The sequence below is a fragment of the Mycteria americana genome, chromosome 1 (assembly GCF_035582795.1).
Source record: "Mycteria americana isolate JAX WOST 10 ecotype Jacksonville Zoo and Gardens chromosome 1, USCA_MyAme_1.0, whole genome shotgun sequence".
Lineage (NCBI taxonomy): Eukaryota > Metazoa > Chordata > Aves > Ciconiiformes > Ciconiidae > Mycteria > Mycteria americana.
Genome location: NC_134365.1, coordinates 90,544,962 through 90,570,030, shown reverse-complemented (window position 1 = coordinate 90,570,030; position 25,069 = coordinate 90,544,962). Strand labels below are relative to the sequence as shown.

Here is a 25,069-nt window from a genome sequence, read left to right as displayed (position 1 = left end):
GCTGATGGTACAGTTTGCAGGTCAGTAGCAGAAACTGAGAGGTCAGAGTAACCATAGCAAAATATGGTGTCAGATTCAATTGCAGAAAGCCGTTCCCACTTGTGCTGCTGGTGGAGACTTTACTGAATCTGTATTTCCGGTGGAACTTTCTGGGGTCCTCCTCAGATTTCAGACTGCTTGTAGTTACAGTAGATACCTGGACCTTGCTAAATACTTTTCCAACTTCTTCTCCAGAGGATTTCTCTCCCTTCAACCACCCATTTAAGACTCTCTGTTCTCACCTTCTGTGTCTTCTGACAGGGGAACTGAGCTTTGCTGCCTTTGTAGCGTAAAAATTTAGCTCTGGCTCTTAAATGGATATGGTTTGCCAATAAAGTTAAGTTATTCTTCCACTGAGACTGTCAATGATTATTTTCAGCTAAAATGCAACAAAACATAAGGAGATTAGCCTGTAGTTCACACAGATGCTTGTTTTGTCCCTAGATTATCCTTGCTAGCTGTTCTACCAGGACCCTGTAGGTTCATTTCCCCCTCTTCACCTCTTGACTTCCCTTGCCAGTAGGTTTCTGAGTTTGCTTGAGAAGATCACTTGACCTTTCAGACCAAAGTTCTTCTCCTTCTTTCTCTATAGCGCCTTGTAAAGTGCAGCAAAGTTGGATCCATCATGCGGGAAGGGAGAGACCGAATAGTTACTCTTACCACAGACCGAACGGGCCAGATTTTGGCCTGCCATGTAAGTAGTGGGGGGCTCTGCTATCGAGCTGTGGAGGAGGCTGTTGGGACCTTGGGTAATTTCTGTAAGGGCCAGCCAGGGCTTTGTGTGCCTTTGACTTTGTTTGCTCTGTCTTTAGGGAACAGATGCTGTTCTGGAAGTGTTCTCTGTCCTTTCTGAAGAGGAAGTCCAAAAGAAATTGGAAAAGAAAATGAAGAAAGCAAAGAAAAAAGCCAAGTAAGCAGTCTTTTGGATGTATTTGGATGCTGTCTGTGTCCAGAGAACTGTTTGAAAGGCCCTTCAGCAGCATGACACAGTGGTTGAACTCTAAGCTACTGGTCATTCTGTCTGTGCTAGCTGTTGTATTTTGGGGTCACTGTTCCTGTGCATCCTTGGTGCTTGTCTGAGCAACACTGCTCCCAGAGGCTAAGGAAGTAACCTTTCTTTCGGAGTCTTCCCCCTGCAAAAAAAGCTAATGTGCAAAGGAATGAACATAAAATGGGTTTTTCAGAGCTGCTCACTTCTACCTGACATTCGTATTTACGCTGCTTGGTGCATAAAATAAAGTCCTTGATAGGACATACAGGAATGAGAGTTTCATCTGAGAAGTCAGAGTGAGTCTGATACCTCATCTCCTGTTTTACAGCAGGCAGAGATACAGGTGAGAGCTTTATTAATGTCTACTTCGTGTTAAGTGTCTCTTGGTATCCTGGCACTTAACAGGTGCTTCACAACAGCCCTTGGGGAGAGGTGTGGCTCCACAGTAGAAAGTGATGCACAGGGCACATAAATCTGGAGATGCATTTTGGCAATGGCTGAGGACTTTTGGTGAGTGGTAGGAGATAAGCACAACCTGATTTCCCACTCAAACACAGCTTTCTGTTGTCTGTTTTGTATCCATCTCTCTAACGTGCTTTGTTCAAGTGCTTTGGCTCTGGAGGAGGTTGCCTTTTTTAGGACAGTTGATCTCTCTAGTAGTCTGCATACCAGCATGAACTTCACTGTCTCATGCTGTTCTTAAATGTAGTTAGCACTGCTGGATAAGAGGGTGGTTGTTTTCAGCAGCCCAAGTGGTTTCCTTATGTTATTCTCTGTCCCTGTGTTAGTTTGTTTTGGCTGTGCTGGGTTATTTGACTCTCCTCCATTATCTGACATTTCTAGACAGAACTCTGAAGAGGAGCCTGAACGGAGTGTGGAGCTGAGCCTGCAGGAGGAGATTCAGCGGGTCACTAACATCAGAGCTTCTTCTAAAATCAAGTGAGTGGAAAGCCTGTTGTAGAGGCTGAGCTGTGGTTATGCGGCTACGTGGGGAGAGCTCTGCCCAGCTCAATATAGGGAGAGATGGAAGAAGTTTCCCCCTTGACATCTATTCAGCTTGGAGCTGGGGAGAGGCCTACCATGATCTCCAGTCTGTTCACACCTCTTCCACAAGTGGTCCCCGTTGTGCACACCCCTTTGATTGTGGCATGCCTCTGTCTATATTCCTCTTTCTCAGTTGCTCTTGATATTTGATCCCTGGTACATTTTTGTCTTATTGCCTCTCTGTACAGCTCTGATTTTGTCTAATCAAACAGGTCATTTGACTTGATTCTCTCTCCAAAAGGAGAGCTGAAGATTGTACTGCTGCTCCAGAATAACGTAATTGAGTTGTACAACCTGGACCTGTCAGCACAAGTCCCACAGGCTGTCCGTGCATCCAAGATAACCATTGGAGGTCATCGCAGTGATGTCAGGACATTGGCTTTTAGCTCTGACAACATTGCCATTCTCTCAGCAGCTGCAGAGTCCGTAAAGATTTGGAACAGGTACACAATCCAGTTACATCAGTCCCCTCTGCCCTATGTGTGTCAGTCTCCCAGAACTCAGGGATGCTGTGTTCAGAGAGGCAGTGATAAGGAAGAGGGGATGATGGAGAAATATAAAATAGTGAATGAAGTAAAGGAAGTAAATAGAAAACTATGTGACGTCTTTCCTTGTTAGGGAAACTGAGAAGCCATAGAGATAAAACTGCATAATTAACTCATGGAGTTTGATGCTGTAAAGCAGCACTGAGGCTAAGTTTAGTGGCAGGCATGGAAAGACAAATCTCTAAGCACAAAGGTCGTACATAGCAGTCCAGTATAGACTGTATCTTGTTGTTTTTTTTTTTTCCTTTTTAATAAAAGGTACTAACTGTTACCCTAAACTAGCTACAGCCTGTTCTTTAGGGAATGTGGGTTTCTTGGCATCTTACCTGAAGGATCTAGTATTAGACTGAGTAGGCTGCTGTTTTGATCTAGAATGTTGTCCCAGTGTTTCCCAAGTGGTGCTGATTTCAAGCTCTGTTTCCTTTGAGTGTGCTATCTTATACTCCTCCCTCCTCTTCTGAATGACAGGAATTGCTGTTGGAGAACAGGAGCTCTGTCCTTGCTCATAACAGCAATAAGTCATGATGGCAAACTATGTAACTGCATGTTTTTATGGAAAATGTTCTTAGCAGTAATGCTGGATAGCATTTGCGTCATAGGATGGTGGTGGTGTATCTTCTGGCCCTAGCTGAAAAGACAGCTATGGGCAGAGGCCACTCTGGAGCATGTCTCACTTAGCGGGCCAGATTTTGTGTGTGGTAAGAGGTTTTGGGCTCTGCCTTTGTCCACAGATTGACCCTGCAGTGCATCCGGACAATGGACTGTGAGTACGCACTCTGCTCGCTCTTTGTCCCAGGAGATCGGCAGGTCATCATTGGCACCAAGGTAAATAGTGTCCCTTCTGCATTCCAGACTGCCCAAGTCTGGAAATCTTCTGAAAATGGCATTAAGGCAGCCTTACAGAAAATGCATTGCATCTACTGATCTGGAGCACTCTGTTTTAGGTGTAAAAACCTCTCTGACAGTCAGGTTCTGCTCTGTTCTCAGACTCTTTATGTAGCTCCTATGGCTTAAGCTGGACAGCTGGGGATAGCTTTGGGAAGTCCCTGATGGAGAACAGGAGTTCGGCCATCTGTATGTAACAGCCATCTAATGAAGCTGGCTGTTCAGGAGATGGGTGGCAGGGGTGCTCTCCTGCTAGGAGCTATCGTGTGTCGTGAAGGTGGAGGCGCTGATTTGTCCTCTGTGATGTGTGTCTCTCCCCAGACAGGGAAGCTGCAGCTGTATGACCTGGCTTCTGGGAGTCTGATGGAGACACTTAATGCCCATGACGGGGCGGTGTGGTCCATTGCTCTTTCACCAGACCAGGTAACTCAGCCACCCTTCTAAGCATCATCTGTTGCATGTCTTTTCATGTAGTTTCTTCCTATAGTGCTGTGTTTGCAGTACTGATGGGAGCATGGGAACCCCTTATCCTGGGAAGTGGAGGATGCAGCTGGAAGCATCTAAGAACTTTAACTGTGGATACATGCACAGCTTGATGAATAATCTCTCTAGTTGTGTGGCACATGGCAACACTCTTTGGGCTGAGTGGGGCCAACCTCATCACCTCATCCAGCTTCTGCATGACTGAGAACACTCAGACTTCCCTGGTGGAGTCCATGTGTGCAGCAATACATACCTTGTGGATGCGTTCCAGCTGTGGAGAGCTTCAGCCCCTCGTAACCTGCTACAGTGGCTGGTTATCCTCCTTGTTAAATTTGCTGCTTGTTTGCTGGATTAAAGATCTCGTTAACATAGTGATGTTTTTTCTTTGTGTTGCACTCTTCTTGAGTGATCAAATCACCCTCCCCATCTATCTGATGATTGTTAGGCTGAACTTCTGTCCCTGCAGAATGTGTTTTCCAGGCTCTTAATTGTTCTTGTGGTACTTTTTGAGTTACTGTAGTCTTTTTTTGCTGGTGGCCCCAGGATCTGGGGGCACTGTGTGATAGGAATTATACCAGTGCCAAATGCACCAGTGCCTTTTGAATCCATCCAAGGACTTAATTAGCTCTTTTGGCGATAGCTCTGCAGTGAAAATGTGTATTCAGATAATAATCCACTGTGTCCCTCAAAGCCCGTTTCAGGGCACTGCTTTGCAGAAAGCATATATGTGAGGTTTAGATCATTGATTCCTAATGTATAAATTAATGTTTTGGTTCTGTTTGGGCACTCTTTTTCAGATAGATTGAATAACTCCTACATTATATAAATAAATTTAATTGGTTATTTTTCCAGTAATCCATAAAATCTGTAAGCAGCATAGTGTCAAGTTATTAGGTATTTCTTATTTAAAATTAAGCTTTGAAACCTCTTAGCTGGTCTTTAATCCATGGAGTATGTGCTCTATTGAACTATATTATCCTAGTTTTGTAATGAAAATGTAACACAAGACCAAGAGGCATGCCTTGCATGAGCAATGCTGTTACTATTATCAACTAGAGCTTTAATCTTAAGGAAAAGATAATCCCCATCAAATTAATTTTCCATAAGCTCTTTTCTCCATATTCAGTTTACTTTTCTTTGATGGAAACTGCAATTACCTGTTGCTTCTGTTGACCATGCTCACAGTAACCAGGCCTGCTTGTTTACTCTGTCTGAATTACGGTGTTACATTAGTTTCTTCCTGGATCTCCCCTGGTTTTTCCGAAGTTGCTGAAAATGGACATTGACAGTTTAGAGAGTACCTCATTCTGCTCTGTAAAAGTCTTGGATTTGGGGGATCTGAACCATTGATTTATAAATGTCTGACATAGGTAGCTGCTTTTTGATAGCCTTGTGAGTTTTTGGAGCGGTTTTTCATCGCTGTCTTCTAATGTGATTTCGGTATGTGGTTCTTGCCTGAGCACAACAGATGAGAAATGTTTACTGAACCCACGTTTACTGAGCACTGATGTTTAACAGTTCTCATACTTCCCTCTAGAAGTGGGTCAGTACTACTGAAAAGACTTTTTTTTTTTTTTTTTTTTTTAATGTTCCATTTTACATGCACATACTCACTCTGTTTGGCCTAACCACCCTGGCTGTAGAAATCTGTTTGTATCTTTTACTCCTTGTATCAGTTTTTCTCCATTACCACAGTTCAGGTTCATATTAGTTTCTGTCAATTTCCACTTTCTTCTGTGTGTATGCCTTTCTTATTTTTCTTACATGGTCATGTTGGGCTAGAAGATGGAGTGGTTTTAGCGGAATCAAAACCATAGCAAGTAATAACCTGCCTGAGATTCATTCACCCTACAGATTAAAACATCTGGGACAGATTTTACCCTTGTTCTTAATGTAAAAGGGATAATGTTGAACTGTTCTCCCTTTAGAAGGCTGTGCTTGTGGGGTGGTGGTAAGGTGTGTGTGATCCAGTAACAGTGAGAGCGTCAACTTGCCCACAAAACGCAAGCACATCATTACCTACAGCTGAGATGACTGCTTTCAGTCCCAAAGTTTCAGCCTGTGTCTTGGTTTATATTTGGAGTCTTTGTCTTAGACCTCCCTGCCAGAGCTTTTCAAATTGTTGTTGTTGCTCAGTCAATGGGTAATGCATGCTCCAAACAGAGCAAGTACTGCTTCATTAATTAATTAATCCTACATTAATACTGTAGGAATGTGGGACGTTTCAAAAACCTCCTTGTGTGTTGACAGTTCCTTGCTGTAGAATTTCTCTGGGTTATAGCAGAACTGGTTTCACAATAATTTTTTTGTTTTTCCCTGCAGCGTGGCTTTGTAACAGGTGGTGCTGATAAATGTGTAAAGTTCTGGGAGTTTGAGCTTGTGAAGGATGAGAGCAGTGTTCAGAAAAGGTGAGAAAATAAACCTTTCTAGACTACATTCAGCTGCAGTATCCATTGTCATTGATGGACGCTTTGGCCTTTGCTGTGCACTGTAAGAAGTGCCCATGACATGTATGTGGAACATGTGGCAAAGAGTGTGAGTTCAGCGCTGTTTTGTGAAGGTCTGAGCTTAGCTGAGGAAGGGCACTTGCCACATTCTGATCCCTTGCTTGTGTGTGAGTTTAGCTTCTAATCACAGGATGGGCCTCCAGATCATTAAACAGTAAATTTAGCAGTGAAGTTTATCAGCCTGCAGTGCTGTGCTTATTTCCAGTCCTGTCTTGGTCAAGTCATAATGAGGAATGAGATGCTGCATGTTAGAATTAACTTGCTTTCCCAGGGTGCAACGTGGGAGTTGTATTCATACCTCTTCCCAACTTGTTTGTTTGGGATAACAATTGTTTTTTTCTCTTTTTGTTGCCAGGCTCTCCATGAAACATGTGCGCATTTTGCAGCTGGATGAAGATGTTCTCTGTGTGCGGTACAGCCCCAACCAGAAACTGCTGGCTGTCTCCTTACTGGATTGCACTGTGAAGATTTTCTACATTGACACGCTCAAGGTGCATGACCAAATGGACTGTGAGGCTGTGCAGGGAGTGCTGTAATTGTAGCCTGAAAGATCAGGAATACATATGAAAAGTGTCTCTTTATTGCAGGACACTAGTAAGAATCAAAGAGAGGCCATGCATCTCACTTCAGGTGCCTGTTTGCTAGCTAACCTGACAGAACCATGGCTGGCCCACACTGGGGAGAAGATCCATTTTTCATCTGGAAAGTGTAGTGAGCCTGCAGGTGGCAAGGTTCACTCTAAACCCTGTGGGCATGGTGGTACTCCAGAGCTGTGAGGCACTGTAAGGGTGGGGATGGATGTGTCACATATGGCATTAAATAGGGCGTAGCACAGGGAAAGCCTGGGGGAGGAGAATCTTCCTTGTGAGCAGTGTGTGGTGGTTTTGTGAATTGTGTATTAGCACGTAAATGTTGGGGAATGACACAAGACAGACCAGCACTGACAGACAGGCAAAGAAACAGAGATAAACTCCATAGGCAGTGGTGATTAGCACCAGAGTTAACTCAGCTTGCTTGGGTACTTCCACCCTCATCTCAGTTCTGCCATCGTGGCCCTGCTGCTAACAGTGTTCAGGGCAAGAGTAAAAGTGGGGCAGTGCTAGAAAGACAGAGCTCCTGAGGCACAGTAGAACTAGCCTGGAGCTTGAGATTTTTGCATATCTCTACCTAGCATGTCTAACCGAGACACCTTTCTTCTGCTTCAGTTTTTCCTCTCTCTGTACGGACACAAGCTGCCAGTGCTGTGTATGGACATCTCCTATGTAAGTATCATTAGGGCTGTATGTTAGGTGGAACTGTGGTGATATGGATAACTGTGAGAACCTCTGCTGGCAGTAAGGATAATGCTTTCTTGTCTAGGATAATGCTTTCTTGTCACCTTCTTGCTCCTGACTTAGCAGTTTCTTGATGGGACACAGCAAGCCCCTCCTTATCCTGCAGTCCTCTGCTCACTGGGAGGGGTCACAGAGTAGCGGTCATGACATGCTGTGGTGGTTCCCTACACTCCTCTTTAAGAGGTACGGCCTGCTCCCTGCTAAAGTTACTAACTGTGTGAGAGAAGCCTGCATTCTTTGTTAGTGGGAGCAGAGAGCAGGTGCTGAGGTGGAACAGCCTCTTCATGCCTGTTCATTCTTGGGCCGCATCTTGCTCTGGGGTGTCCTTGGAATGAGGCTCATTGGAAGTAAAAAATGTCGACATAGCTAAGGTCTTAAATGCCTGCAGAGGTTCAGAAAAGAGCCAGGGTGCTGTCAGTGGGCTGTGCCAGTACCGCAAGCATGGGCCACCCTGGTGAGAGGAGGTGAAGGGATCAGGAGGCATGTTTCAGGAGCCCAGGTATCTGCCTACTTAGCACTGCTTAGTCACTAGTTCAGCAGTAGTTCCTCATGGGGCTGCCAGCAAGCTACCCACACCCTCCTCTCTCTGTTGCTCTGTAGGATGGGACTCTAATTGCGACTGGCTCTGCTGACAGGAATGTGAAGATTTGGGGCTTGGACTTTGGGGACTGTCACCGCTCTCTCTTTGCCCATGATGACAGGTCAGTCAAATCCTACAGCATCTCTGGGCTGTGGGCTGTCTTCTCTCCAAGGGGTTGTGATCCAGCAATAACCCTTTTATCCAGCATAGAGTGGGGGCAGGTCTGCAGTGTTCCCCAAGTGGGTGAATTTGAGCCTTTTTCCCTTCCAGTGTGATGTATCTGCAGTTTGTGGCGAAATCCCATCTCTTCTTCACAGCTGGGAAGGACAGCAAGATTAAGCAGTGGGATGCAGATAAATTTGAGCACATCCAGACGCTGGAGGTAGGAAGTTTTGGAGACTGTTGAAAGGAAGCATTATCCTTGCATGAGCAGCACTTCCCTCGGGGGCTGGGAGCTGGGTGGTGTTTATGTCTTACCTCTTCTGTCTACCATGCAGGGGCATCACCAAGAGGTGTGGTGTTTGGCACTCAGTCCCAATGGAGACTACGTGGTATCGGCATCCCATGACAAGTCCCTGCGCCTCTGGGAAAGGATGAGGGAGCCACTTGTTTTGGAAGAGGAGAGGGAGATGGTGAGAGTTGCATCCATCCTGCCAAAGACAACTTCCAGACCTGTTTTCTCCCCAGCAGGCAGATTCCTCATTTTTCACTGTGGAAGAGCCTGGCTCCACACTTGGCAGACTTGCTCATTACTAACCACAGCCTGGTGTTGAGGTGCCCAGGGTTGAATGGCATCTTTTTGCATGGTGGGACTGTTGCCTTGAGCTGTCTGGAGAAGCACTGCAGATATTGCAGGTGCTTGCCTGTCTGTACTGCGTTGCAGATGCCTGGCTAACTTGCTCTCTGCTTTGCTTCTCTCTTGCTTCCCAGACTTTCCTCTATAGCTGTGGTTTTCTGCAGGTCTGTTGGCTACAGCCTTTGACCTTCTCTTATTCTCTTGTGCTCCTTTCAACTCAAGTGTGCTTTGGAGGCAGTTCAGCAGGTGACTGTTGTGGAGTGATGGAGAGCACTGCTCCTGTTAAATGCATTTTGTCTCGGTTTCCCCTTTTCCAACCATGAGAGGTCCATTCTATCTCAGTAGCAGGCCCCAGAGCTCAGGGGTGCTCAAAGAAGCCCCTTCTCCATTTGAGCATGTATTGTGAGGAATCATAGACTCACGGAAGGACTTCAATAGGAAGGAAACTCTGGGGGTCTCTAATCCAACCCCTTGCTCACTGCAGGATAACCTTAAAGCTATGTCAGACTGCTCAGAGACTTGTCTTGATACATGAACGACTCCAAGGAAGGAGATTTTCCAGGCTGTCTGAGCACCTGTTCCGGTGATGAACCACCCTTGGGGTTGGCGGACGCATTTTTTTCACGTATCCAATTGGAAATTCCCTTGAAACAATTTGTAACTCGTCTTTTCACTATATCCCTCAGAGGAGTCTGACTCTGTCTCCCCTTCTTAAAGCAGTTCTCAAACCACAGTGGGGGAAGGATGTAGAAACATGTGCAGAAGCAGGAGTGGATGAGAATCCTGCAATAAATGTTTTTTTTTTTGTCCCAGCCTGATTGCAGAGAGCTGAGGTGACCCATAGGCAGCATCGTGATGCCCAGTAGTTGGTGTGCTAGGGATGAAAGTGGTAAAAGGAGAGACAGAGACAGCTCCTTTTTCAGATGCCGGAAAAGTTTGGTTTGGCTGAAATTTGAGTAACAACGTGGGCATGAATACACCAGTAGTGAATTACACACTGATGGGGCCCTATTCATGTGAGAGATGCCAGACGGGAGGCTCTTTCCTCATGCAGATGAGGACAGCCCTGGGACTTTTCTAGGCTTGTTTCTTCTGTGTTGTGTGCCAGGTGGAAGGTCTGGTGCTGAATTGCTGTTGTCTCTGTTTCAGCTTGGTGGGCTGTCTAAGGGCTGTTCCTGCATCCAGAGCAGAGACCTTGATTTCTTTCTGTCTGGGAGATTCCAGAGTTCTCCGTGGGGTTGGAACCAGTGACAAGTGGGCATTTTGCACCGGCATTGTTGATCTCTGCTGATTGTCCTAGTTTTGCAATGGGCTGCATGAAGCTGCAGGCTCCCTTGCCCACCCAGTCTGGAAGGGACTTGTACCTTTGCTTGCTGCCTGCTTACCTGTTTTAATATGTTGTGTTCTCATCCACTCTAGCAACGAGAAGCTGAATATGAAGAGAGTGTGGCGAAGGAAGAGCAGCCTGTGGTGAGTTGCACCGAGTGTGTGTCAGTCTGCCTGTACGGAGCCTGGAATAACTATTTGTGTAAGAGGCATAGAAGAGGTGTCAGAGAGGACTGGCAATTTTCTTGCTTTGAGGAGGTGCAGGGGGGAAAGTGCTGGTGAAGCTGTGGTTGCCTCATGATGCAGTTGACTCTGGTACTTCCTACAGACAACTTCAGGAGAGTGTGTGGAGCTGGCCGAACTGCTACACAGTGGCAGTGGACGGTGAAACCTTGCTGTACTGTTGCCCTTCCTGTCTCCCCAGTTCATGTCCACACCAGCTCTGTAACAAGGCTGGCCTGCCTTCTGACAGCTGCTTCGAGGTCCATGTAGTGCAGGACAGGTGGGGAAGCCTGATCCCTCTTGTTCAGGTGCTTGGGTTGTGTTGCCAACAGTTTTGACACTGATCGGATTACTCAGTCTCCGTTGAAGGTGTGGGGGTAGGTAATTTCATGGCCGCAAATTTCAACAGCCTGGTGCTCTTGTAAATACAGAGGAAATCCTCAGTCTGAATACTCAGAGTGGCCTGACCTTGGTTTGTGCCTTGAAGGGGTGCTGCTTGCTTGGGGTGTAGTTCAATGTCAAGGCAACAATTGAAGCTGCAGCAGAGAGCACCCAGGGCAGTGGGCAGAATGTGGATGGTGTTTGACATCTTCAGGACATGACTGATGTGCTCACAGTAGTGGTGTAGTCTGGAATAGAGGTTACCTTTCTGAGCTGTGTTTACCTGCCTCCCAGAGCTCAGTGTTAGCACGGTGCCTCTGTTCCTGAAGAAGAGCTGTGCACTTGGGAACTACTGTATTTCCCCATGGGGCTAATGGCTTTTGTTAGCACGGAGTGTGATAGGATGCAGAGGGTGCCTATGTGTAGCAGCTGCTCAGCTGCTGAAGGAGGAAGCTGCAAACTCTGTATTTTGTAGGTGGCTGGAGAGACGCAAGGAGAGACAGGGCTGGCGGGAAAGAAGACTATTGAAACCATCAAAGCGGTAAGATTGTGTGGGTCCCCCAGCACTGCTTTGTGCTTTATCAGTCTCTCAAGGAGGGGGGCTGTCACAGGGTTGGAGATCAGTTTGAAGAGGAGTAACCTGTGCTGTCGCATAAGGGCAGAATTGCCTCTGCCTGTAAGAGCAGTCTGTCCTGCTCCGTGGCCAACAGGGAGGGGTCTGACTCTGGAGAGTCACACACCAGGAGTTATCTCCTCCTGAAATTTCTCCAGGGAACGAGGTGTGACATTCCTGTAAATATTTAGGCTGCAGATTTCTCTGCCTGTTGTGTGGGACAGACAGGGCTGCTCTAGCCCTTTGGGGTTTGCAGCCCAAAGGAGCACAAGGCAGCTGGATGTTCTCTAGGCATCAGGCCTCTTCCCCAAGGGTTGCCCTGTCCTGTGGGCATCTGTGGCAGGTGGAAATTTACTGCAGTGCCTGACATGGGAGGTGTACCAAGAAGGTGTGGGGGTGGGTAATTTCATGGCCGCAAATTTCAACAGCCTGGTGCTCTTGTAAATACAGAGGAAATCCTCAGTCTGAATACTCAAAATGGCCTGACCTTGGCTTGTGCCTTGAAGGGGTGCTGCTTGCTTGGGGTGTAGTTCAATGTCAAGGCAACAATTGAAGCTGCAGCAGAGAGCACCCAGGGCAGTGGGCAGAATGTGGATGGTGTTTGACATCTTCAGGACATGATTGATGTGCTCACAGTAGTGAGGACATCAGTAGTGAGGACATCAGACTCCAGACAGTAGTCTGGAGTAGAGGTTACCTTTCTGAGCAAGATGTCCTGTGATGCTCTGTGTCAGTTCTCCTGCTTCCCCCTCCATTTGTCCAGTTGGACTTGAGGTTTGCTTTGGCTTGTCTGGTGTCACTGATGTGCCATTCTTGTGCTGCACAGGCTGAGCGGATCATGGAAGCTATCGAGCTGTATAGAGATGAGATGGCAAAACTAACGGAGCACAAGGCCATATGCAAAGCTGTGGGAAAAGAGGTAAAAGACTGAGAAATGTACCAGTCCCAAGGTCTGTGGGTGTATACTTCCAGCTCTGTCATCTGGGTGGAAAGGCTCAGCATGCAGATAAAATCAGGACAGCTGGACATAGCAAAGATTTGCTGAAATCTTTTGGAGAACAGGATGGCACTATGCCCTGGGGCATGGTTAGTGGTGTGTTCTTTCTAACAATCTTCATGTTTAAAGTCACAGTAAGATGTTGTGTAGTCCCTGGGAGAGCACGCTGCTGCAAATTCATCCCAAAGCCTATTCTTTGCCTTCATCTCAACAATCCTTGCTAAATAAGGGGCTGTGATATACGTGGGAAAAGTGACAAGTGGAAGAAAATTCATACATGTTTGAATTAGTCGTATACATCTGAGAATGAGGTTGTCTGGTGGTGGCAAATGAGGCCTTCAGTGATGTTCTAGGGAGGGTAGAGGTGTGGGAATTGCAGGAAGACACTTGATAAAAGCTCTCTTTTACTGTGGGTTAAAGTACTGGGAATATGCATTTGTACACACACACACACCTGCCTCATTCTAACCCATTCTGTGTCTCCAGGTTCCCTTTCCTGTCAATCCCATCCTCCATGCCTATGGAAATATTACAGTAAGTGGAATGCCCAGGACGAAGGCTGCAGGCCATTCTCAACTGGAGTGGGGCTGTTTGATTTGCTGGCTGAGCCAAAATGCTGGGTTCCTGTGGGGAAGGAGGACTACTTCGTTCAACTTGAAATGGAAACTGAGTACTTTTGCTTGTGTGAACAGTTTGGGACTGTGAACACAGTTTGCTTGTGTGAAGTGAACACAGTTTTTTTATATCTTGCATGTGTGTTACAAAAGTTTAACCCCATCAGGGTTAAGCATAACCCTGATGGTAGCCATGACATTATCATGTACCTTATCATGAGCCAGCAGTTTACGGTATTCTCCAAGATATGGGAAAGCTAGTTCAAACCTTTCCTGTGCCTAAGGGCACATCTTCCTGCTGCCAGGAGGGTGCAGTTGCCATGCTATAGTATATTCCAGAGCAGCTGTGCCATCTAACACAAAATACCTGAGCATCCACTGGAATGGGTAATTGAGAACCCCTGTCACTGTGCCTCCCACCATGTGACATTGGTAAGCACTTAGCCAGAGCCATTCTCTCCCTTCCTCTGTGAATATAGGCATATTTAATTGCAAGTTGAATAGATTTAAAAGGGGTGAATGAAATCCTGTGGCTTGGCAGCTAGCAATTTCTTTGGAGGTGGGTGATGTTTGATTGAATCCCACTGTACAGAGAAGGAATTTGAACCTGTTTCCAAGGTCCTGGAAGAATGCCCAAGCGCTAGGCTGCTGGGTAAAAAACACAGTGGCATTTATTACATGTCCTGTTACATGGTGAAATGACCACGATGAGCATTTAGTATGTCAGATCATGAACAAAAATACTTTATGCACTGACAGTCTGTTACCGTCTTTCTTGGGAGAGACTTCCCAGCTGTGCATCTGCCAAACACTTTCAGCAGATAAACAGGAGTAGCAGGAATTAAGTTTTTGGGAGATGAGTTTGTGTAAGGCTTTGTATGTATTTGGCTGTTTCACCAAGTTTTTTATCCAGTTTGTACAAGATTCATTGAACTGAATACGAGATAATTTAGCTGGTTGGATATAAATTAGACTTTTCACAATATTCTTCACCAGTTAAGAGTATCCTGAGAAGGCTGGGTTTATGTTTTGTGGAGGGAGAACTTCCCAGACTGGCAGCTGATTGAAGCTGAAGGGTTTTCCTCTTTGTTATATTCCACTTGATCTGTCCATCTCACAATACGTGATTGCCTGTTTTTTGACTGGGTGAAATGGACCTTAAGGCGCATGTTTGCGTTGGAATGTCTCTTGATATGCAGAGCTGGTGTCTTTCTTCTGTTACAGCCTTCTGCGTATGTGCTAGAAGTTTTCAAGAAGGTCAGGTCAAGGTGAGTCCCAAGAGCCTTATTGCTGAACACGTTTGTGATTGAGTATTGGATTTCTGGGTCCATGACTGGCAGGGTCCGGGGATGGTCTCTTGTGCTGGGTATGGGCAGTGCTGGGGAGTCTGGAGTTACTGTTCCTGGGAGCCTCTTTTGGAATGTGCATGGAATTGGGGAATAGAAATTGTTCCTTCCATGGGGAGTGTTGGGTGAAGCCTGTGTATGTGTATGCACATGTATGTGAAGAGTAGCCTGGGGATGCTGAGGAGGGAAGATTGTGTGCCTGCTCCCTGTGCCAGAAGATATCTGCTGGCCTGGGCTCTAGTCTGTGCAGCTGCACTGTGCTTTGTGGGCAGTCACAGACCAACAGTGATGAACGCTTAGCACAGCTTTTGTACCAGAGCCTTCCTAGACAGAAGTGTTTCCTGCTCACCTGTAGCAGTGCAGTGACAGACTAGTGCTTCTGTCCCTTTACTTTCTCCTCAGTGAGCTGGAAGAGTCTCTCTTGGTGCTGCCATTCTCCTATGTCCCTGACCTGCTCAGACTCTTCAATGAATATATTCACCTGGGTTTGGAAGTTGAACTCCTGTGCCGAGCTCTTCTCTTCCTGCTCAAGTGAGTCTTTCATCTGCCCAGACAGATCTGCTAGTCTTAGTTCAGCTGCTGTTGCTGTCCAGAACCTGGATCTGAGGAAGCCCTAACAGGGGTTCGTCAGTAGGAACTCAGTAGGAACAGGGTCAGTAGTAGGCCTGCCAGTTCCTCTGGGCCCCTCGTGCTGGTGCATGTCGTGAACTCACTTTGCGCTAGTTACATGAAAGAGAGGTACTCCTTGCTCCTGTGCTGTGAGACAGTGCTTTGGGACAGCACAGAGCTGGGGAATATACCCCATCTCCTGGAGCTGCAAAGGTGATGTTGCTTGCTGTGAACACATGTAAGCAGAGTGTGGGGAAAATTTGCGCTTTCTCGTATGTCTCTGGTTCTAAAGCTCTTGGAAAGCATCCTTGGGAATAAAGATGTGGTCTCTGCAGGAGCTAAGGAATCACTGCAGCCCGCAGTGAATGGTGTGCGGGAATGGTCTGATCGGATGCAGAGTGTTGACATGCCCAGGTGGGGTTGCTGGTCCTGGTCCCCCACATGTCATCAGTGTGAAAGATCCTGCATCAAGGCTGAAATGGCATTGTTCACTGGCACAGTCATTGTAGAGCCCATGCCCAGAAAGACCTTACCCTTGAACAACTGTATGTTAAAGAGAAGCTTCAGAGAATAGCTTTTCCAGATAAATCTGCCTATGTTTGGTATATAAGGCTGGTCTGGGGAGGCCTAATTTAAGAAAAGTCCTATGTCCAGAACATACAGAGGCTCGGGAGAGGGGCTGTCTGACGTTTCTAAGAGCAATGCTGCAATACATTACTGCCTGCTTTTTTCCCAGGATACATTTTGGGCAGATCACAAGCAACCACATGCTGGTGACAGTGATAGAAAATCTGAAGAAAACCACCATCTCCAGAGTCAGTGAGGCCCGGGTGAGTGTTGCAGCCTCCCCTTTTCCAGAGGATCTGGAATAACAGGATGGGCCAATGTCTGGGAGCATGTGTTGTCTGTGGTGTCCAGTGGGAAAGTTGGTTGGGGGTCTGAGCCCATTTCACCTTCCTCCTATACACATAGGCTGCCTTTTCCTGATGTTCTTCCTGATGTGAGACTACGCAGTGGTGATTCTGCGCTCGTGCTCCCTCCCTCATTTACTCTTTGTTTTCTTTGATGTATGTATTTGGGCTTTGGCTTGCTAGTTTCTAAATATGTAGGAGGTAAATAAACTCTCTATTTCTCTTGGGCTTCTCTGTGGGCTACTAGTCTCTCAAATAATGCAGACTGTGCATTTTCCCAGAGGCAACTTCAGGTGCCTGCCAGCAACTTGTCTTTCAGAAAATACAGTGGATTATAGCTGCTCTTAAGAGAGAACTGTGGGGAACAGAGTGAAAGACTGATTGTTCTCCTACTCAGATGAAGTTTATATATTTAAATAATGTTGCTTTATTTAAATCTGTGAATTGTCTTCCTTTCATCATTTCTTAGTAGAGGGTGGCCAGTGCGGGACCCTCTGCCCCCTAACAACCTTGAGATGTACCCAACGGTGTGGTGCTGGTCTGTCTCTACAGGATGTGCTGGGATTCAACATGGCAGGGCTCCAGTACCTGAAGAGGGAGATTGAGGCCAAGGATGAGGTGACATTTTTTGCTGATGCTACTGACCGTTTTGAGGAGAAGAAGAAGAAGAGGAAGAAGAAAGAGAAGACGATTCTTGCAGTGCTTTAGCATTTGCTGTTCAAGACCCAGAGCACCTGGATGGGGTCATGTAACCTCAGTGCTGGCCATGGAAGTGTTCTTGTGGCTCAACATCTGTGACGATGTCTGGTGACTGGGACAAAGTCTGTCCCTTCCCCATGTGGTATCACCCAGCATATAACCCCAACTGAGAATGGTTGTCTCTCAGACAAACTCTACGTAGTCTCCTGCAAATGTATGCATTTGAACTATTTCTGAGGTGGCTGTCAAAGGTACATGCTTTTCCTCCAGTGGAATGCCTGTTAGAAATGGAGTTGATTTCTCGTGCAGAAGAGGTCAGCTTATTCTGGCAGTGTTTTAACTGAATGGAGTGAATCCAGCACATGGACTGCTCATGGGACCATGCCCTGTCCAGGGAAGGCAGCTGGCAAGATTTTATGTTGTTTTGACACCTGCTGGTGGTTTGTGGCAGTGCTTAGAGCCTCTGGGCAAAGCTACATGACTTCTGCCAAAGTGTGAGAATTTGGTCTACAGCCACTTGCTTTTTAGTGGGACAGGGAAAAACACGGCTGCACTCTATTAAAGGCATATTTATATATGCTTTATGAGACAACTTTGTTCATGGAGTTTTGTCCTGATATTTCTCTAGTAAAGCCTCAACTGCCTTGCCCTGTGTGTCACTTCTCAAAGGATTTTTTTCCAGTGAACAAAATCTGTGGGAGCAAATGAAAGGGCTACCATCCAGGATTGTGCTATTCCAGAGAGTTGGCAGACTGAGCATGAGAAGTGTGGGTTGTTTGCATTGTGCTTGCTCCAGTTTTTAGAAATTGCACCGAATTGTTGCAGTGTTGTACTTGTCCTGTATCAGATAAAATGATTTATTTTCACAGTGGGGGCAGTGGGGCAGGATAAAGTGAGCAAGTCTCTGTTGCTGTTGGTAAGTTATTTAGTTTGTAGTACATGCAGTCTTTTTTACCAGTAGTCACAGGTTTGGTGGATGTGGTGGGGGCTGCTTCTGGGTTCTTTGCTGACTGTTGGACTTACAGGTCTGACTTCGGTACTCAAAGCTGGACTTCTTTCTAACTTGAGCTTCGTATTAATTTTTAATTGCATCCCAGTTGTAACTGACTACGGTCTTTGACTTAGGTTCCCTTCTACTAGCAATTATGCACCAGGCAGACAGTTCAGTTCATCAGTCTTTTGGCAGCACCTCAGGTGTAATAACCACACCTCTTAGAATAACTGTTGTTAGTAAATAACTTTGTCAGGGGGCTGATGGTTCACCTGCTTCTTCAGAGGCTGGGTAATTTACAGCAGCACTTCATGCTCCCGTTCCAGGAGATGGGTCTCAGACTCTTTATGGAAATAGCAGTCTTCATACAGCTCTGCCAGTTGTTTCTGGGTGCCTCATAATTTTATATTTGTCCAGATGTGGATGAAACTTGTGATCAAACAGCTCTGCTCAAACATGTCTCTGACCTGTCCTGTCCTGTCCTATTCCATCTTACTCCATTGTATTCCTTTACTCCTCCCAAAGAAGACCCTCACAAGAGGGATTACTGCAGTGGGAGGAAGAGGAGGCACTGTAGGATGAGGAATTGTGTTGGTAACCTCAGTTGACATCTTGTATCCATGTCAAGCTGCTGCTGAAATGGGCTGGCCTGCTGGGAAAATAAAGAAAAGTGATATAAATGGAGGCGTAGCTCGTGACACGACAGTGCACCTTCAGCAGTGATGACTGAGGAGAGAGATACCAAAACCAGGTACCAGAAGGGGAAGGCTGACTCCTGTGCCTCCGTATGATGTGCTCCGTTTACCTTAATGCCAGGGAGATAAATATTATGGAACCTAAGTAACGAGCTGCTGTTTGATGATCCTCTGGGAGGCCTGGGAGAAAAGCCATGGCCACAGGTTGCACATGAACTCAGAGACTGGTGACAAGGATGTAGCTGGTGGCATAGAAGAGTGACTTGAGATGCAGAGTCATCTCGTCATGAAGATGACAGGTGCCTCCTTTGATGTAAGTTGGAGGAGGTGGAATTCCTTCACCTTTGTCTCTGTTTGCTGTCACTGGGATTTGGGAAGAATCCTTGGAAGGAAAGGTCTTTGAGGTGGTGGAAAGTAGTTGTCCTCTCTCCATAGGTGCTGACACAGGCTTCCCCACTGAACTTTCCCTCTAGTTCTCTGATTTGTATCACTTGTGACCAGTCTGTACTGGCAATAGTGGCTTGCCTCACTGCTCAGAATGCACTACCAAGGGGACTGATGTAGGACTGCTGCCTGTCCTACAGAAAACTGAAAAGCATCAGGGCAGAAATCAGCAGAGTCAGTAGCAAAATCATTGGTGTTGGAGAATCCTGGATCAACTTTTGTACTGCTTCTTGCGGTGTTTTCTCATCTGTGGGTAGGGCTTAAACAATGTCCACAGCTGGGTATCTGTTTCAGCACCTTCCTGAGCTGCCTTTCAGCCTTGGTTAATAGGTCAAATCTGTCTCAAAGAGCTGATGGACAAATAGTCATGCCTGGTGGGGCAGTGGAAAACACCAATGCAGTACTTGGATGGCTACTGAGGGAGCTCAGCATATGCTTTAAGTGGAAGAGGTCTGTCCTGTGCCAACAATCCACTGATACACCAGAATTCTGATATCCTTGGGTACCTCAGCTTGCCCTTTCTTAGGTGAAATTCCCTGGATTTACAAAACTGAGCAGGAAAGCACTTGCAAATACAGGGCCAACTTAAAATGTGTATCGTTAGAATATCTGTCTCACTTAACAGTGTGGATGGGAGAGTCCAAAACTGTCATTCATATTTCACACTGGTGAAAACTATTATTTAATCCCCAATCATGGGATTTTCAGTCACTGTAAAGTGTCAAGAGAACAAGTAATCTGCATGTATCAAGGAAAATTCCCCATCTCTCAGAATGTCACATGCTGGAAAAAGGATGAAGCACAGAAAAGCACCTCACTGGCAATTAATTCATAAAAAGAAAGCAGAAGTGCACTTGGATATACAAATATGGTGTCTCACAAAGAGACTGAGATGTTTCTTTTAGTCACTACTGTGTAAGTAGGAACAAAGGGGGGAAAAAGGCCATCTCTAAGTGGCTCAGTCTGCCACTATGAAGAGAGATGTGCAGATGAGCATTTGAAGATGATCATGTCTGATAGTGAAGAGGATATAAGCAGAATCCCTCTCTGTCAGTCCCTCTCTGCAAGCGTAACTTCGTGTAGTCATAATCCCCATCTGGTGTCTGCAGCTAATTAAAGGTAGGTGAACACACAGAAAGTTAAGCCTATGATTGTGAAAATGAACAGAAACTTAGGAATTAGAAGACCAGAGCAGATCAGGAGCTCTTTCTCGAAGAATCACAGTTGACTTCAGTGAAACCTGCTGCATGCTTAGTACTTAAAAAAGATTTCAGGTGCCTCAGCATGGGTTTTAGAAACCTAACCTCTTGTGAACAAAATAAACCTACTGGGAACCAGTCAGCACTGTTCTGAAGTGCACAGTATCAAACATTGGGGTTGAAATACAGTAATCTTTCCACTGCTTGCATTTCAGACAGCTGTGTCAGAAGGCTGTGCAACTTTTGGACCACCTTTCCCATTAATAGGGGACAGACAAAGTATTTATTCACGTTAATCTGATTAAATAAATGAAAAAGTCTACATTGGGATGCTTCCATAACATTGGACTACTGGGTATTTCAGTATTGCTGATCTTCATCTTCTAGGGCACTGACCTGTAGTGAAAGAGGAGAGAAAATTAACATGAAAGGAAAGGGAAAAAACCAAACCCCAACTCTACGTTTGTACCATTGTTGAAGCAAACCCAGTAATTCTGTCCAGATTCTTTGCAAGTGTTGTACAAGCACTGTGATTGCTACAGACTGGCTTCAGTAGAACTGGCCTCTATGCTTGCTGTTGGAAGGGAACAACATGAGAAAGGGTTCTCACATGGGCTTCAACTAGATAAGGAGTTTGTTTTTATTTCACAAATTGAGTGGAATAAAAATGACCATGAGTTCAGGAGGGGCAGCCTACTTAAGAATACTGAAGGCTTTCATGGGCAGCTTTCTATGCAGTATTTAATTTGCAGTATATTAAGAGAATCTTTGTGAAATGTTTTAAATATAAATGAGAAACAACTAAGGAAATATGAGATATGACTAAGTTCGGTCAGGTGATACTTCATCAGTGATTTTTGCTTGTTGGACTCTACTAGGAGGTGTGGCAAATTTGTGATCAATCCTAATATTGCAGGGAAGTTTCTGGGTCTCAATGGAGAGAATCATTGGCTCTCGTGATAATCACCTGGGAAAGGTGCTACCAACTTAAAAAGTTGTCATGTGCCGCCGCAAAGGCTCAATTATTTCTATTCTAGATGGCTGAACAAGATTATTTAACCAAATACAGGACTGACTTAACCTAGGAGTGTCAGTGTTTCATGCTTTGTGAGACTAAACCAGTCAGTCCGGAGTTTCTTGACATGTTTGAGATGGACATGGTTTTGAGTCCAGGAGACTTTGTGGGGAGGAATGTTCAAAGAGGCATTTGGTACAGTTGCTTGGGTAGCATGGGGTAGCTGTAGCCAGCTTCAGTACAAATTATCAATCAATTTGCAAAAAGACTTTGTCAGAACAGAAGGGAGAGTTGACCATGGCGATGGCAACTAGGAAAGCAGTCCCTATGATTAGTTGGATTAGCCATGTGGGAAGAGAATACCATGTAGTTAATTTCTCTCCACCTGGAGCTTTTAATGGGAGATGACACTGATCAGAATTCCCAGGACTTAAGACTTGGCAGGAAAAAAAATAGACTGGTGTATACCTAGTGTACAGAAATGATCCAACAGCCATATCTTAGTGCAGGGCTGTAGCGGACCAAGTGGGGACAGTGGGGTGTTTCACTGAAATATGAACTGACTGTGTGAGTACTTCTCGTCCAGTTCAACACAAAGTGAGAGAAATTTGTCTAAATTGCCTTCACTGATGAGCTCCAGGTCGTAAGCCCCTAAGCTGGAAGGCATTAAATTCTCTGTTCTTCTAGACTATAATTGTCTGTTACTCTGGGGGTAAAATTCCACACTGGAAAAGGTAAGAAGATATTTAAACAGGGAAAAAAAAAGCTACGTTTGAAGTACTCTGGGCAGTCCTAGAGCAGATGCAGCAGTCAGAGGTGCATGTTTCTCGGCTATGTTTCTTTTGAGAACTGACTGATGTGATCGCTTTTCTTTTTCTCCAGAGGAGAGGAAATGAGATACAGCTGGGATTTCTTTACTGACTTGTTAGATAACATGGCAGACTTACAGATGTTAAAGTTGAAAGAAAAAGATGATGTCAGTGTTACACATATGAGGCAAATGGGGACTCTTGAGCTGAGGAGAGAAGAAACATCCATAGGTGACAGTTTATGAACTGTCACCATCAATTGAATTGTAGAGCACCTGAGTTGATGTGGGTGAGATGAAAACACTAGCCTAATGTCAAACGTTGTGGCTGGTGGTTTGAGGAGAAATTCCCAATAAGACTTTCTTGTTGGCAGGGAAGACTTATCCATTCTTTGTATAGAGTCTGATTCTCTAAGGTTACAGAAACGTGCTGTATGAAACAATGTGTGCAGAGGGTTGTGTGTGCTTGACCTTACGTTAAGGTTGCCCTGTCTATCTGTAAGACTCCCATCCCTTATTGGACTTGCTGTCAGTGTCAAAGGATCAGCAGTAATACTTGGTTTTAGAAAGTGAAGAGTGTTAAAGAGAGGCTGATTTATTAGGGCTTAACTGCAATAAATCCAGCCTCCTGCTGCCAGGAGGCTCCATCACTTGTTTAACGTGGAGACAGTTAAATGAAGGATTTGGGACAGGATTGGGGAAGCTCTGCTGTGAGTGTGTCCCCTGACCTGAGCAGTTGCAGTTATCTGTAAATCTCTTGCAGTGAGTCATTTGGTTAATGTCATCCAGTGCTTCCCTTTTCTTGTCTCAGGTCATCATGTGTGTGTGTGATGTGTGCATGACAGCTTTGCTGTCAGTTTCATGAGGTTTGTTGATGATGTGGATCAGAAGCCAAGAGGAGGTAAAACAACTGTGATTTAATTTACAGCCAGTATCACTGCATGCAGTACTTACATTACCTAGAAAGCTTTTGGGGTAGCGTAATCCGGAACTGTGGCTTGGGGCTTGTAGGAACTGCCCGGACTGTTGCTGCCATCCCACCCTTGGGGTATCCTTGTGGGCGGCACTCATAAATGTCATTGGTTAACACAGGTTGAATATCATGTTAAGGATCTAACTGTTTCTGTACATTTATATAACTAAAATAATACATGTGGGGGCTGGAATGAATTCTGGAAATAAGGCTGTGAAACAACTTGAATCTGGACTACTGCCCTCAGCTCAATGATTAAAGATCAGGTAAAATATTGGGGAAGAGCACATGTTTTGGAGGCTGGTCTGCAGCTGTGGGTCTGAGGGCTGGGTGAGTGGGAACAGAGCAGGAAGTGTTTTTGCTGCTACGCCACCAGTCCTGTCTAGCTGAGCTCTGCAATAATGGGCATGAAAGACTTCTTTGCGTCACTATGAAGTAAATTTCGGGAGTTTCAATGTCACTTCCAGAGCATATAAAGCCTCCATGGAGTTGCTGTTCACTAATACTCTGGTCAGTCTCAGAAGACCCTGAAGTTCTTTCTTTGGTAAGGGTGACCCTTACCAGGAGTGGAGTTTCTGGTATGGTAATTTAAAATAAAATAAATAAATAAATAAGCAGTTAGATGCACCTTCCTTTGCTATTTCTTTTATAGGTTTTCAGAAGACCTCTTCTCCCAGGATTTTAAGTGTAAATTTGATTAAAAGTCAAACAGAACTTCACCCTTCCTTCTGAGCTTGTGCTTAAAAAATGAGCCTGTAATTTCATCTAAAAAATAATTATAGTTTCTGGAGCACAAGGGAAGGAGAAATAATAGTTCTTTTACTCTACCTCTGTACTCAATTAAACAAGTGAAAAGCCCATTGAACCCACACTGGACTGATTTCTGACAGCATTCATGCAGTTCTGTGCTTGTGTCTCTGCTGACACAGGGATTGTCTCATTCATCTGTTTAGCATCCAGGATGATACATGATTTTGTTGCTCATGAGGCTGTACCATCAGATGCTACCATAGGTTCAAAAATGTTATAAAGGGTTTCCATCAGGGGTGGTGGGAAAGAGTTCCTATTCTTTTTATTTATTGTTTAAAAGCCACATCTTTCTGGGCTTACCATTCATCCTTTCCCCACTTTTCAAAACCTTGTAAATGTAAATGTAAATTGCTTTTGGGGTCGGAATCTTAAATTGCTAATTTGTTGTGCTTTTGAAAACACCCATTTGTGTTTCTGAAATGGACAGTAAAGCTTGCTACCTCAGCAGCCTGCACTGGAAATGATGCTTAAGGCTCCTTACAGGTGGATGGTCAACAGGGTTGGTGCTGGAAGGTGTGTGTGGGAAGGAAGACAACAAAGGATATTTGCTCTCACAGGCAGGAGAAGAGTCTCTGTTTCTGTTATTATTTCAATATCATGAGAAATTTCTTCAAGGCCACCACTATCTTCCCCTCCAGTTACCATGGCAAAAATCTCTATCTCCAGTTCAACCTGCAAGCCTGCTGCCACCTAGGAGAGACAGAGGATTACTCAGAGGTAAGGTGCGCATGTTTCATACTCCTGCAAGCAGTGCTTGCAGCTGGTTCTTAGTCTGTGTTGTCTGTTGAAATTAAAGACTTAGTGCCCAGCACACATGATTGTGCTTGCCAGTTACCCAGTATCTGTTTCACTAGAAAGGTCTGTACAAAACAGTGTCTCTTCATATTGCAGTTTGACAGAAAACTGCCAGATGTTTGTGTTTTCTCCCCTTAAATTTCCTTTTGGGTTCCAGAGAGAAAAGGGGAATTGGGACAGTTGGGAGAGAATCAAAAAGAGAGGCGGTCGATGCCCCATGCCTGCCAGTGTTTAAGAGGCATTTGGACAATGCCCTTAATAACATGCTTTAAATTTTGGTCAGCCCTGAGGTGGTCAGGCAGTTGGACTAGATGATCATTGTAGGGCCCTTCCAACTGAATTATTCCAGTCTAGTCTAGTCTAAAAAGAACACAGAGGTAGGGAGAAAAAGGAGATACAAAAGGGATGGATGTGCTG

At 45.4% G+C, this 25,069-nt stretch overlaps 2 protein-coding genes across 2 annotated transcripts in view; one reads left to right on the top strand and one right to left on the bottom strand.

Annotated features, from left to right (window-relative positions):
- WDR3 (WD repeat domain 3) overlaps positions 1 to 23,716 on the top strand; it is a 28,722-nt gene extending 5,006 nt beyond the window's left edge. The window contains exons 7-26 of the mRNA XM_075511683.1: positions 632 to 733; positions 852 to 949; positions 1,874 to 1,969; positions 2,287 to 2,517; positions 3,351 to 3,444; positions 3,826 to 3,927; positions 6,310 to 6,395; positions 6,850 to 6,985; positions 7,700 to 7,756; positions 8,429 to 8,529; positions 8,679 to 8,790; positions 8,906 to 9,040; positions 10,624 to 10,674; positions 11,609 to 11,674; positions 12,573 to 12,665; positions 13,230 to 13,277; positions 14,582 to 14,625; positions 15,106 to 15,234; positions 16,049 to 16,142; positions 16,776 to 23,716. Of these exons, the coding sequence (XP_075367798.1) occupies positions 632 to 733; positions 852 to 949; positions 1,874 to 1,969; positions 2,287 to 2,517; positions 3,351 to 3,444; positions 3,826 to 3,927; positions 6,310 to 6,395; positions 6,850 to 6,985; positions 7,700 to 7,756; positions 8,429 to 8,529; positions 8,679 to 8,790; positions 8,906 to 9,040; positions 10,624 to 10,674; positions 11,609 to 11,674; positions 12,573 to 12,665; positions 13,230 to 13,277; positions 14,582 to 14,625; positions 15,106 to 15,234; positions 16,049 to 16,142; positions 16,776 to 16,931 (2,031 nt within the window). The 3' untranslated portion in view covers positions 16,932 to 23,716. The remainder of the gene's footprint in view (positions 1 to 631; positions 734 to 851; positions 950 to 1,873; positions 1,970 to 2,286; positions 2,518 to 3,350; positions 3,445 to 3,825; positions 3,928 to 6,309; positions 6,396 to 6,849; positions 6,986 to 7,699; positions 7,757 to 8,428; positions 8,530 to 8,678; positions 8,791 to 8,905; positions 9,041 to 10,623; positions 10,675 to 11,608; positions 11,675 to 12,572; positions 12,666 to 13,229; positions 13,278 to 14,581; positions 14,626 to 15,105; positions 15,235 to 16,048; positions 16,143 to 16,775) is intronic.
- SPAG17 (sperm associated antigen 17) overlaps positions 23,030 to 25,069 on the bottom strand; it is a 115,125-nt gene continuing 113,085 nt past the window's right edge. The window contains exons 46-47 of the mRNA XM_075493024.1: positions 24,403 to 24,547; positions 23,030 to 23,166 (exon numbers count right to left, since the gene is read on the bottom strand). Of these exons, the coding sequence (XP_075349139.1) occupies positions 23,030 to 23,166; positions 24,403 to 24,547 (282 nt within the window). The remainder of the gene's footprint in view (positions 23,167 to 24,402; positions 24,548 to 25,069) is intronic.